This window comes from Dermacentor silvarum, chromosome 1, assembly GCF_013339745.2.
Source record: "Dermacentor silvarum isolate Dsil-2018 chromosome 1, BIME_Dsil_1.4, whole genome shotgun sequence".
NCBI lineage: Eukaryota > Metazoa > Arthropoda > Arachnida > Ixodida > Ixodidae > Dermacentor > Dermacentor silvarum.
This window is the reverse complement of record NC_051154.1, coordinates 241,568,982-241,583,419: the sequence shown is the minus strand read 5'-3', so window position 1 is coordinate 241,583,419 and position 14,438 is coordinate 241,568,982. Positions and strand designations below refer to the sequence as shown.

The 14,438-nt window shown below is 52.7% G+C and overlaps 1 protein-coding gene across 5 annotated transcripts in view; it reads right to left on the bottom strand.

Annotated features, from left to right (window-relative positions):
* The window catches only part of LOC119436999 (paired box protein Pax-5), a 202,856-nt gene that overhangs the window by 27,564 nt on the left and 160,854 nt on the right, over positions 1-14,438 (bottom strand). For all 5 annotated transcript variants that reach the window (XM_037704049.2, XM_037704052.2, XM_037704051.2 and 2 more), the window contains 2 exons: positions 12,379-12,626; positions 627-742 (listed from right to left, as the gene is read on the bottom strand). In XM_037704049.2, coding sequence (XP_037559977.1) covers positions 627-742; positions 12,379-12,626 — 364 coding nt within the window. The remainder of the gene's footprint in view (positions 1-626; positions 743-12,378; positions 12,627-14,438) is intronic.

The following is a 14,438-nucleotide window of genomic DNA, read 5'->3' as shown; positions in this document are numbered from 1 at the left end:
CAGCGCCTGACCCAACGAGAATTATGTGCCTTTCGGTCACCATGCAGATGCAGTGACTGCAGCACTGTATCTGCGTACCGACAGATGCCCGCAAAGGTAGTAAATGGAGCCCAGACTGGCTTATTTGCAGAAAAAAAAAATTGGCGGGTTTATACGAGATTGTTGAACAAAACGCTACGTCACTGCCGGTGTACATAACTGCGCGAAGCCATTGCGCGTGAATGCATTCGGTGAGGAGCTCTGATTCTTTGCGAGCAGTATAGTCAGACACTTTATAGCTTGCATGCAGTCACGCTCAAAAGCATCGCAGACATCGTCACTCGCTTCCGCGGAACCACGGCGTGCTTGTGACTACTCAGTATCAAACGTGGTAATGATGGCTCGTAAGGCTTCACGAAAGAGTACCAACAAAATGTACGCTGCCTGTCTACCGCATAACGTTGACAGCAACAAAATATGTTTAGAGACGTGAAATAATTTGAATTTATAAGTGCTGCTCTTCGAAAGTGGACCACATTTCATTACTCGCGAATTCTACACACAAAATATTAGGCTCCAGCTGTGTACGCAAGCGGGCAATGAACACGCTCAGTCTCAAAGGCGTCAGAGTGGAACACAGGACTCACGTTGGGACTCAGGTTGGAGTAGATCTGCTCGCCGTTGTACTGCGCCCTGGAACGTTTAACTTCATCTTCGTGGATTCCGTGGTCACCGTTCATGTCTCGCGCCGAGTCGCCGTGCACTGCGAGACAAACATAGGCGTTTTATGCGCGTCAGTAGGCGTCAGGTCAGTAGATGGGCCAGTTTAATGCAACTTTTCATAGAGTACTCTTTTATGACAGCCTGTCTGGTTGCTTTATACTGACAACGCAGATAAGTATGAAGCTCGTCATATTTTAATCCGGCTTCGCAAGGGAGTCGATGCCAGAATGCGAAGCGCTCAAGCGGTTGCGAAGTTTGAGCTCGCATCCATGCAAGTAACGGTGCATGTGCACGACTAAAATGTGAATAAATAAAGAATACATCTGCAGGCACTGGAATCATATATCCAAGTCATCCGTTGCTTTTTTTTTGCTGCGTTTAGAAGTTAGCTAATTAATAACCAGAATTTATAATCAAATGCCTAACTACTGAGGATTACTGAAGTAAGCACTTTGACACGTTCAGAAACACCTAAATAAGTGTCTCTGAGGAAGTGCTTGCGCAATTTTTTTTTCTAGACTAGGAATGTAAGCTCAAAACGGAACGTCGAATCATTTTCAGGTAGCTATATTATTATCATTATTCCAGGCGACAATTCTCTTGGCCTAGAAAAAGAAGTACACAGAAGTTGGGAACATCTGTCGAAAAATGCTTCAGTGGCATACTTAAGTTAGTGCAAGGCAACCGGAATGAACAATAATACTACAATTTTAGCGTGTAAATTTAGGAAGTATCTGCAACTGCAACTGTGCTGGCTGTCTAGCAGGAAGAGGTCTCGCCATATAGCTTTTAATGGTTAATTCAACAGTACACATTAACGTGACGTTAATACTGTCCATCACTGAGTTACACCTTTGGATACGCATGTATCTCTCATACTGCTCAAGGCCACGCAATCTGCTTCTATACAAAGCTCAAGGGAAACGTTTCCCCGCTGAAGTACCGCAATAACAATATAACCCAAGTTTATTATTTCTTATTTTCTTTTCAGTCTAGCGACTCCCATCAGGAAAGAGGTTTTGACAAAAAGCAGCTGTCAGCCGAGAGCCGGCACCTCAATCACGCAATGGCGATAATGTTCGTGCAAAACTTTTTCTTATTCAGCCTTTCGACGTATGCGTTGAACACGTGTCTTTCTGCAGGAGGGCGCAATAGCAAATCAGATTGCCGGAAGGAGACACAGAAGGAGAATAGAAAAGCCAAGTGAACGGCTACAGCAAAACGCAGACTGTGTGCGCGGGGGCGAAGGGGGGGGGGGGGGGGGAGCGAACAGAAAGAAAGATACGGTGCCGCTAATGCTTCCAACTAAATGGCGCGCGATATCGGCGCCCATGCACATACACGGAAAGCGTGGTGCCACAAAATGATGCCTGCTGGGCCACACTGGCGCATACCAGTACGTCGCTTGCTCCACACACGAACAAGTGGAGGTTGGTCGGAAACAAAAGAAGAGGGCCCAACACGTGCATCTGCGCATGCGCATGTCTAATCAGCCCTCGAACAGGCGCCGCGTTTACGCAGGCAAACTGCACGCGGCCGAGCGCGCGCGCGCGAGTCGGGAAGTTGCGCCCCCTGGGAACCTGCGCAGGAACTATTGGCGGCCTCTGATAAGCACCGCGACCCGCTCTGGCCTTCGTTCTTTCTAACGCAAGGGCTCTTTCTCTCCGCCCGCCTCTTCCATCTTTTTTTCTTTCTTTCTTTTTTTTGCTTCCTGTTACTACCAAACATTTGTCTCCCTTTTACGTACTAACCGAAGACTTTTGTTTCGCCTCGTTTCTTTTTTTCCCCGTTTTTTTTTTTTACCAGTAGCTCCTCCGTTGAAGTTTCTCTAGGTCTTGCCCGCCATGTAGCCCCTCGTCTTGCTATCGTTCCTCTTCTTCATCCGCCGGGTTCTTGCCGCGCACCCGTGCTCTTATTTGGCCGCTGCCGCCCGGGGTTTTGATTGCACGTCGTATACGGAGACGCTGTTTTAAATCACTATAGATGACGTTCCCGCCGCCCGGCTTCCCAAAAGTGAGCTGCTGTGCCGCGCACGGGCCTGGTTTAGTCTCGGACTCCTCCCGCGCGAATGCGCGAACGATCCCGGCAGCAACTTTTACAACGACAGAAGAAGAGCAAAAACATTTACGTATACGAGGACGTTTATGCAGCCTTTGTGCAGCTTTCTTTTCGCTCTTCATCCACTATACCAAACCTCCTCGCTTCCCCCAGCCCTCAAAAATCCCGCACGCTTTTTCTTTTGCTCCTTTCACTTCATTCGACGGCTTCCTTCTCTGCGGTCCTGTTTCTCAAATCCGCCTCTCAGGTATTTCTTTTTTACTACCTCCATTGTTATCATTACAATCATTTACTCGGCCCGCGCCGTTGTACCCTGGGGAACGTCATTTCATTCCTGCGGCGCCGATCGAGGTGCCGTCGTGCGCGCGCCGAAGCCGCTGAAGCGCGGAGCAGTAAAAGCCCGCGCTGCGGCATTCATATCGCGCGCGCGGGCCGAGCCCTGTAGATGAAGAGCGATCGACGTGCCAACGCAGCCGCGGATACCGGGCGCTCTTGTTTTGCGGCTTTACTTCTCGTTCCATCCCCTATTCTGCGCGAATGCCAGAGCGCTTTGATTCGAAATGGAATTGGAGAGGAAAGTTCTTTGCCAGCCTATAGTATGAGGACCCCCCCCCCCCCCCCCCCCGCGTTTCCTGTTATTTCGGAGAAGCCGTTTTCCCCTTCTTCGTTTTGTATCCTTCTATACACCGGCGCGTTGGTACGAGCAATTTACGTTCGCAGCAGCCAAGCAAATAAGGATGTCATGCGACGTTTACAATCGCGGTATGCGTATAAGCTATAGTTCGTTCGCTTCGTCGTTGCTTCGAAAAAACTCAATTCTCAGCAAGAAATCCTTGCAGGAAGGTAACATGCTCGCCATAGCCTTTGAATAGTCGCTTGTTTTCTTTCATGTTTTCTTTTCTTTTTGTTTTCTACTGAAGATCACAGCTGGAAGCAATCCAATGGGCTAGCTCCCTTAGCTTGCAAAGCGCCTGTGGGTATACGAGCGCTCAGTAAAGGTGTTCCAGTAATATTTCAGTCCTGATATGACTGTCAAAGACGCTGGTTTAAGTCTGCATATATATCTCATATAGTGCAAAGCACACCGAGACTTTGTGTTCGCGTATCATAAAATATATAGTTCCTTCGACAACTTTTCGTCAAGTATACACATCACCGGCCAAAAGTTGTCATCGACACTTACGTCAGGAGCCCACAGAGGTTGAAACAGTAACATAGAGAAGGGGAATGCGAGAGACTTTCGCTACACTTTCCTCGGACGCACAGCACTTTTCTCTCGCTAGCAGCAGCTACATACAGCTCGACCTGCGTGCGCACGCCTGGTGAGTCTGAGAGTGCCTCGCCGACGAGTCCTTGAAGAAGACGAGCGCGATCCCCCTTCGGTGCAGCCTGATGTCTCGCAAATAGCAGCCGCGCGCGAGCGCGCGTACGGGGCACAAAGCGGCCGCGTTGTCGCACGCACGCAAACTCTGGCCGCCGCCTCCGAGGAAGGGAGCAGGGAGGAGAGGGAGCTGTTTTAGTCGCACGCGGTTTGTGAAAGAGAGCGTGCTCCCACTGATGCGCACGCGGGAGAAGGAGCGCCACTGAGCCCGTGTGTACGCGCCGGCTTCGCGTGGTGAGGGGTGGCAGAGGGGAGACGTTAATTCCGAGCCGAGACCTCGGATGAACACCTTCGAGGAAGGGGCTCCCACCAGGAGTAGCGCCCCGAAGGAACGACTAAGACGAAGAAGGATCGGAGAGGCATCTTTGCCGCACACTTCGCAGGGGACTTCTTGCTGCTTAGCTCTCGTGTGTCCTCTGCTTTAAGTCACCTAAAGCCGCCGCGTACAAGCAAAAGAAAGAGAATGACCTCCCTCCTTCAGTGCGGGCTACCGGGAGCGGGGTAAGCACTGCTGCTAACTGAGAAACGCAGCAATGCTTACTCTCCTCCAGGTGCAGAAACAATGTCCAACAACATGTACAGCTCACAGTGCGTGTTGCGAGCTGGGGAACTTTCCCACTCGAATGCAGTATGTTTCGTAATGCTGAAGATACTTGAGTCCCGACGATTACGCGCGCATGTTCTGGCTCTAGTGCAAGACGAGCCGCTCGCGCTCTGCGTCGAGAGCCATGGAGCAAGTATCTCCACACGAAAACGCAACCCTGCATCAGCCTCCTTCGTTCTATTATATCAGCAAGCTGCGAAGGAGGCGGCATCTGCTGACCCCTCGGCGCCTGCCACCTCGTGCACCATGACGCCGATATTCCTCCCACCTCGCGGACCACGTGCTAAGGGGGGAGCAGGGCTCGGGGTCGCCCGAATGTTGGCGCGATCGCTCGTGGCGTTGTGACTACTCCGGAGCCGGTCGCTTCATTCAAGAGCAGGACAGAAGGCGACGGGGCAACGCCTCACCGGTTTTCTCCCACGGCCAGGCCGATACGCAAGGAGGGGACGCGGTGCGGCCCGCCAAAAGCGTGACGGCAGCCATACAGCGCAGCGCACGCAGGTTTGATCGCACGCGCGGCGTGAACCTTGGGGCATAACGGCAGGGCGAGAGCAGCAGCGATGCAGACGTGGCGCGCGTGGGCCTTATCACCCCGCTATGACGCGACCCGCCGCTTCGAATTGGGCCAATTTCGCGCCTGTCTGAGCACGCCGGACGAGCGGCCATCGTTCTTCGCGGCATTTCCCTTCTCTGGGGGGTTTCTACGGCCATGCATTGTTACTCTTCGATGATTAGCGGAGCCGTGCGACGGTGAGCGGGCACCTCGTGGAAAGATGCTCGCTAATGTGAACGCCGGCTCGAGCAAGTTCTAGCGTGATATACTGGCCGTGCAGCCCTTGATGCGCCGAGTGCCCCTGTATTCATTTGTTATTTCTGAAGAGGGAAGGTATACATCTCCAGCAGGACGAGTTCATCTCTCTGCGCGGCGCGTGACATGCACACGATGAGGAATGTCTGCCTTGAAGTTCGGTTGTTCGGCACAGGCCTTTGGTAACGTGTCGTTCCGATCGCGTCCCGATGGAACGTTGTTAAGCGCAGCAATTAAATGAGACAAGCGGGACGGGCCAGGTTAGGCTTTGTTTTCATATAGTCGGACACTCGTATATTCAGGCAACGCAACACAACCAACGGATGTATGAATCAACGGAAAAGGAAAACAAAAACGACGGAGTATTCTCGTGTAAATGTTTTGCACCTTTTCAGAGCTCTCCGCATAAACGCCGCGTCGTGTAATTCTTTATCTGTATAGTCAGTGAAGGAGGAGAACCGCCACGCACTCGCAGTCGCAATATGCGGCGACAGTCATCGAAGTGGGCGGGCATCACCACCACGCTTCTTCTCTGCAATGGCCTAGCGGGGCGCGCTCTCGCGTAATCTTCAGCGCCCCGACTGCGTGTGTGTGTACGCACTCACACACACGAAGAGAGGGAGAGAGCGGCGGCCATTGAGCGCCGCGCAAGGGCCTGTTCGCGGAGGCTTAGAGGTCGGCAGGAGCCTCGCCTTTATCGCGCTCCGCCCGCCGCGCGGAAGCTACCGGCTGCTGGCCAGCTATAGTGGCGGCCGCGGTCGAATTAGGGGCTCGCGCGATTAATCTCCGCATTCCCCTCGGTCCCCGAAACTGTTCTCCCTTCCTCGGCGCCCTCCGATTTGTCACGTGACAACGGCGTCGTCGTTTTGCTCGACAAGGGCTTCCCGCCGCCGAGGGGGAGATTACGCGGACGACGCGCTTCGCACGCCCGTCCCTCGCGTCGTGACCGTATAGAGGGAGGCAGCGGGAGCGGGATTAACTCGCCTCCAGGGATCTGTGATTCAATCTTTTCGCCGAGGCGATCAGGAGGCGTCTTGGCGCCGGGGGCCCTCTGGCTTATACCTCGATGCCGGATAAGGAGCGAATCTCTATAGTGAAGAAATCGCCGAAGATGTATGCCGTCGACACGCGCGGAAGGGGTGGAGGCGTAATAATAAGCGGTTAGAAGAGTTATCCCTTATCTTTTACTAGTTGTGCATTGTTAATTTTGATCGAACAACTAGCAAATGAAAAAAGAAACTGCCTTAAGCTCGCATAGACGAGGAAGAAGTCGAGTGGATGTTGATTTCACCACCACGTATAGAAGGAGTCGACATTAAAGGTAAAACGAGATAAAAAGATTTGCAGCTGCTGATGAAAATTTAACGTAGCAACATATATTTGTATGAAATTGCTAAATAATAATAATAATAATAATAATAATAATAATAATAATAATAATAATAATAATAATAATAATAATAAGTATACAAAACTTCGCACCCACCCCCCTTTTTTATGCCTAGCTGGTACACTCTTATAAAAAGCTCCTGTAAAAATTCATTCACTTTGTTTCTTTTGAAATTCGACGCTTGTTCTCAATGCAGTGACTGCCATTCGACTTCTGCACGCGAAATACTACCCAGCCTTCTGTCTACAAGCGTATTACTGCAGGACCTGCAGGGGTGCTGCAGGATCGAGATAATATGAGCAGTTGGGTAAGTTCTTTCTTAAGTGAATCGGGCTGATTAGCTGGTACGTGAAGCTTAAACACCAGTTTGAGGATATGGCATATACGGCTGTATACGTCAGTATAATAGTTTCACTCATACGGGAAGTTTACGCCGAGCTAAGAATGCCTTCGGCCAGAGCCAGTTACGCTGATCGTAGACTTTTCTGAGCACCTGTTGGCGTCAGGAACGCCCGAAAGCCGTTAATTATCCACGCTCGACGAGAAGAGCATTCTTCCGCCTTCCATGGGCGCGGACAGCTACCGCACCGCCTTACGCAGCGACCCAGCGGCAAAGCTGCGAGGAGCCGTGACTGCAAAACGTGACGCTCGTAAAGCAAGCCAGAAACGGTGGGGGAGAGAAGAAATATAGAGTATCTCCCTGACCGGGCGGCTGAAATATTAACCGCCTGTCCACGAACAAGAAGATGAAGAATAGAAAAAAAAAAAAACAGCTGCTAGAGCAAACGTGGTCAGGATCACTAACATTTGCCTGCAGAAATCATATCAGCGGCCGCTTTCGGCAAGACGAGGGTGTGTGGGGTGAGGAGCGTAGACGGCGTTCCCTTTCGACTGGCTGCGCGCGCAGAAAGGCAGCGGCGAAAGAGCGACAGCCGCCGCCGCAGATACGGGGACGTGACAAGCGGACAGCACGTGTTTGGAGCTCGTCACCGGAGGAGAGAGGCGCGCACATGTCGCCCTTCGTCGTCGTCTCGCGGCCCCGCCGCCGATGCCGCCGCAGAGCCCTGGTCGCCGTCTCAGATGGCGCCCGCTCAAAGGCGAAGCCGCCGGGCCAGCCCCAGCGCCGCGCCACAAGGCGACCCATTGTGCGCGTAGTGGCGGCGTCGCGAGCCCCGCGGGAGATGCGGCCGCGCGATAGGCGTCGTCGCCCTTCGCTCGCGCCGCTCGGTCGGCCGGAAAGCGCCAAAGCGGCCCCCTTCTTCGAAAACCGTAGCTCGCGGCAAGGGTTGCCTCCCCCCCCCCCTCCCCTCCCACTTCCCCCACTGACTCTCAAGTCACCGCGCGTCGCGTCGGCGAGAGACCTGCTTCGCTCGTCTGTTGTCTTTGCTGCTATTGACCGCTGGTTTCCCCGCCCGAAGACTTTTCTTCGCACCGCTATATGACATGACCTTGTGTCTTCTGCTTTGTGACCTTTCGCCGCCGAAGAAGCCACCGTCGTGCCACAGGAAAGTTCAGGTTTCGCGCGATAACGCGTGGGCGTGTGCGTCGTTGCACGCTTCGCACATCGGTCGACGCGTTGCAGGCGTCTCGGTGTCGGCGAAGTGTATAAACCCTCTGGTGCCCTGAATGCGGATAACATAAACTCTTTCTTCTCTAAACTTTACGGCATGTGTCTTCTTTGTGTGCGTTTGCGCGCCTTCAAGTGCATATATGTTTTCACGCGAAATAATATTAAAAATAAATTGTGAAGGACGAAAATGAGAATAATGTCGCAGTGCCGAGACATATTGGATGAGCCATGCTTGGAGATCACAAAAACTATATTCGATGGAAGTAAGGTAACCTTAAAGAACAGCGACAAAAAGAAATAACGAAAGAAAGAAAGAAAGACGACGAGAAGCAAGCAGACCGCATTGGCATGAGCCATGTTTTGCGGCCACAACATTAAATATCAACACCGAATGGCGGGTGCTCCACGCACTGCCAATGAGCCTGTGCTTTACAATTAAGACATGCGTGCAAGGAGGTTCATCTAATTCCGCGCACGTCAATGACTGAAATCAATACAGCCGGTTTTCGCGATTTTCCGCCATCTCACGGAACCCGGAATGATGAATGGGACCGCCTGTATGTCCTACACTGTTCTGTGGCAGAGCAAAAGAAATAATGTGGGGGGGAGGGGGGGGGGGGGGGTGGCGAGTAAACATCTAATCGAGAATGCTCTACGCGTTCTTCCAAATCGCCTTTGGAGCCCGCTGCTGCTCGAAATTAGAGGGACCGACGGGCCTCACCGCAGCGCTCGAAACGACAAGGTCAACACATGTAGCTCTCGCAACAGCGTCGCGTGCGCAGGTCTCCATCGTGTACGCCGTGTGCGTCCCGAGAGTCGCCGTCCGTAATTGCGGACTCCACGCGATCACGCCGGACATGGTCCCTTGATTGCCGTGCATTACCAAATCCGGGCACATAACCGGGCACCGGGCACTTTGCGCGCGCGCCACTCGATCCCGTCGCTCCGCTCTTGTGTAAGTGGCACAGAAGCGGAGGGAGCGTGGGCTAGGGTCGCGTTATGAAGGGGGGGGGGGGGGGGGAGGGGGGGCAGAAAATGTCAGGCGACCAGCCGCAATAATAAGAAAGCAAAACGATGCGAGCCATGGAGCGAGGCAGCAAAAATAGAGAAATAGAGAGAAGCAGAGGGTTGGGGGGGCAGGGCTCCTTGATATTCTGTTTCTGACGTATACGAATGAGCTGGCTATGAATGTGGCGGCGAGGCCGGACGCGTTACTTTATTATTGGCGCGAGCGCAGAGGCGGCGGTGGTTGAGGGCGGGTGGAGGGGAGGGGGGGGGGGGGGCGCTCTTGTTTGGACAGCGCCTGCCCGGTGGCCGAGGAGAGCGGCCACGTTGTATATTAATAGGCGTCTTGAGCGAGCGAGGATAAATGGTGCTGTGGCTCAGTGCGCCCGCCTATGTCGCAGCCCCAGAGATGGGGGACGACGCCTGCGCGCGCGGAGAAAAATGAACGCCGCCCGTCGGCCCAGGCAGATTTCGCCTTCCGGACCGGACGGCCGATCGTCGAGGACGGGCCTTGGCTCGCTGCTGCCCCCCCCCCCCCCCCCCTTTACGTACTTCTTCTCTGCTATTACCTCCCTCCTCTCTTCCCAGACACACGCACGCACACCTCTTGCTTCGTACGTTTCTGCCCTGCTGCGACGCCGATTTCTCTTCCACTCTTTCTGACCTCGCCATTGGCCGGCTATGTTTGGGTGACACTTAACCGCTAACGACCACCGCCCCGTGTAGCACCCACTCGAAACCACCCTCCCGCCACATACTCGCGGACCATCTCGAGAAACCACGGCGTTAGAGCTATTGTATAAGCTCCAAAAGGAAGCATATACTGCAGTAACTTTACACCGCTATCAGCCGACAGCGAGGCGGTTTATTCTGCACTTGAATCCACGTCTGTGTTATAAGTTATTTCACAGGGATAAGGATTCATCGTTCGAATGATTAAAATGAGAAATGCGGGTTAAGCGTTCGCGTCTTAGCGCGAGTCCAGTCGTTGATTAAAGCGTGCCGCAAGCTTTCAAACAGAGCCACATTTACTATACATATAGTCGCTTACGCATGACGCGAGACACATAAGACTCGCTTTGGTCTGCTGAGCTCCTGACGCGGAGGAATCTGCCTGTATAGGCATTTTCTGTTTGCGTGCGTCAAGCAGCATAGCTGACGACGTTTTAGGTCATGAGTCTGTTAGCAGCGTTGTGTTCCCCCACTCCGGAGGTGCGCGCCAAGAATGTTCTCGCATAGCGTGGGGGACGCACCACGGCCGCGCGAACATGTTTCTTCGCGGTCGCGCTCTCGTTTGCCGAAAGAGAAGCCGCGGTCGGCGGCACTTTTGAAGGCAACCCCCCCTCTCTTCTTCCGCCAACGGAAGCGGAAGTGAGAAGGGCGGAGGTGGTCCATGAGACGCGATGCCAGGCGCTGCTTTTGATTACGCAGCGCGCGGCACCCACAGTGCGCGCGTGTACCCATGCCACGTGCTAGTGCGCCGCCCGAACCGCTGGCATGAACGCGGTCCCTTTCAGGTGAACCGCGGTCCGGGTGGCATATGCGCTTTCTCGTCCACGCGTTTGTGCGGGATTGGGCACGCTCAGGTGCACGCATGGTTTTTCGATTTCCTCATTGCAAGTGGACATTTTCCGTGTTGGATATCTTAGTATGCGCACCGGGTCTTTAGTTGTCGCAGGACATATAGCTCTCTCCGGAAATTCGATTTGAAAGCCCCATTCTTCTTTCGCGCGCATTTTTGTCATCGTCCATCTTGCAGAGTAAACTCTCCCGAATTACGCATGCTCAAATTTACGTTTGACAATATTGCGGCGCAGTTGCGAGTCGGGCAACGTCATGGACGTTCATCTTCACAGCAGAGGCATGTGAAACAAGGACGAAGGCGGAAAGCAGGGGCTTTGTCGCGGTTTCCGCGTGTGTCGTCGTTGCGCTGCGCGTATGCTTTGCAGATGAAGCTACTGGCTGTCGGCAGCAGTCAGCGAGCAAGCGAATGCAACTGCATATTTGGAGCGAAAACCTGCCGACTCAAAAGGTGGAATCGTACGTCAGTTGCCCCTGCTAAATGACCACACAATTTGAAGGATAACGCTGGGTTCTGCACGAAGTGCAACCAATTAAGTATGCGCTGCTACTATAATTTATCCAACTAGTAAGGACTCCTCGTAGATACTAATTACAAACACACACACATTTTTGTTGACATATTTATCTAATGACCGATGCGTAAGGGGCGCGTTCAAAAGCACATGAATTCAGTGTTGTTGGCGAACTATTTCTTGCGGATTGTTCCTCTTCAATACCACAGGAGTAATCCTCCAAAGAGAAACTAAAGGGTCATGCTAACTAATACCGATTCCTTTAAACAAATGCAGCAGCCTACGAGACAGCCTACATGTTGTATACACGCAGTCATCGATATTTCTAATCATCTTGCTTCTGCTAGCTGGGCGGCTGGAAATTTCACGAGCCATCGGCTCCTCGGAGCGAAGAATCTTTCTCGGCCGAATTCACAATGACCTCCGTATACGCAAGAGCAGTTCGCCAAAACACGCACTATGATAATCACGATAACGAACGTGATTATAGCGGAGGCTTTAGCTGGTCAATGGTAATCAGTTTCCAATAACGAGACGCTTTGATAGAACCAGCTCATCAATCCTCTCTCTCACTCTCTCTGTGTATACTGTATAGTTAGCCTCTGTACAGGTATCTAAGCAGAGAGTGGTAAAGATCCCTACTCTCTCTCTCTCTCCCTGATAATTGTTCTCAGGTAGATCACTTTGCGATGACTATGAGAGCCAGGGTCGCGTGCGCACGTGATAAAGCACTTCGGGCCGGATGGGATGCGATCTAAGCTCACCTTGTGAGACCTGGTCGTCGCGCTTGCGCTTGGCGGCCTCGGCGCTGGGAATGCCCAGGATGCCGTTGATGGAGTATGAGGGCCTCTGCAGGGCAGCCGCGGCTGCCGCCGCAGAGACGCTCGACTCGTGCGCCGATGCCGGCGCGTGCGTGATCACCGACGTGGGCGACGACTGGGGCTGCGGGCTGCCGCCGTTGGACGACACGTGGTGGTGCTTGGCCTTCTCGGCTGCCTTGTTGCGCACGATCCTGTGAACGACGTGCCGGAAAGAGGGGAAAAAAAAAGAAGAAGAGACGCCACCAGGTCACTCCAGTTGACTCCTACATGCATGAATGATCACCTGCGCGTCTTGACGAGATACATTATGCACCGTGCTCTGTCCGCCTCTCGTCTATAGATGGCGAACGCGCGGCCACCATCGATTTTCTACCCGCAGCAGTGCACGACTACAGCGCCTGTAGACCTGCTTTGTGATGTTTGCGTTGCAGAATCAAATGCGCGGCTCTTCGTTGCATTGTTGCAAACGTGCGAACAAATCGAGCGTGCACTGCCGTTAATGTTACCTTTGATGGCGTGCACGAAACAGTCCTGCATTTATTGTATACGACGTGCAGAGAATTCTGAGGCATTGTATGGCACATTTGCGTGCGCTCCTTTGCGTCTTATAATATATACTAACGCTCACTAACACACCCATAGTTCGTTTTTTTTCTCAAGAGTATATATATTTAAGTCGGTATTACATACAGGTGACTATATATATTCATATACACTCCGTTTTTCCAGTCAAATACCGCAAGAACGCATTGACAGATCTAGCCACTCAACTCGAGCGTGGCCTTGACCAAGAGTTTGTCGCTTTGAACTTTGCACATTCCAGAAAGATCTGATGCAAGGAAAATTGCAGAATCGCTGTATTTGTGCGTTGCTCCCTGCGTGCCTCTGCGTTGCGCGTCTTGACCGCGCACAGGCTGCTCCGTGGCATGAGGGAGGTGCTACTTGTAGGGTGTATTACTTTGTTACATAGTACATTGCGTTCCTATGTTTGTCAATAGAAGTACGGATATTCACTTGCACACAACCTCAATGCGCGCGCGTACGCACACAAGCTGTCGTCGCTGGATACAGTTTGGGGAGTTTGCACAGGATCGCTGGACACCTGCATTAAGTTTGGAGCTTTATGAGGATCCGGAGCCTAAATGCAACGTCGCAGAAAATGAGTCCCGAGTGGAAAGAATCCCTGCAGTCTGCAGACTTTCTTTTTTTTTTATACTGTTCTTTTTTTTTACATCACGAAGCGAATTACCGATGCAGGCATCACAGTACTATACAAGTATACGCGACCACACAATGTCTTTTCTCTACGGTGCTGCATCGATAACACAGACGTATGCCGCCGTACCCGCGTTCGCTGAAAATTCCCACCCGGCGGGTACATTAGATTTGTTGCTGAGACAACGAGCAGACAAACCGAAGCAGTGAAACCCGTCCGCACGCCCCTTACATGAAAACCCACGCCCTCATAACAGAGTGCCAGCGGAAGAGAGGGGAAGGTCCTCCGCTATCTTTATTCGTCCGCCATCAGAATGACCTCCGTGGTCATTCATTCTTTTCTTTCTGTATTGCTTTCTGTCGTTTGCTCGTCATCGCCCCTCGCGGTAGCCGACGCATGTGACACGGCGGCTAATGACCACCAGTCCTGTCCGGAGAGCCCTTGTCTCTGCAACGCGCGAGGGCGTATTTGTCTAACCAGGACCAAGCGCAGCGCTATCGTGCCTGCTGCGCTTTGTTGACTTGCTCGTGCCCCTGCCAAGCGCTTCTTCTCCTGCTGCTGCTTCTTGGGCCACGAGTGCGCGATCGAAGCCGCGCGGGGCCAGCATCTTAGGGCACTTCTTTCGCACCCCCCGCCCTCTTTTTTTCATCCCCTCTTGTTCCCGATCTATGGCGCTTTTTCTTTTCTTTTCCTTTCTAAAAAAGATAGCTGCCTCCGGGAGCCCGACGAAACGAGGAAACAGCCATTTGAGACTAGTCGATGCGCTCGGCTGCGCGCGGCGTGTCTA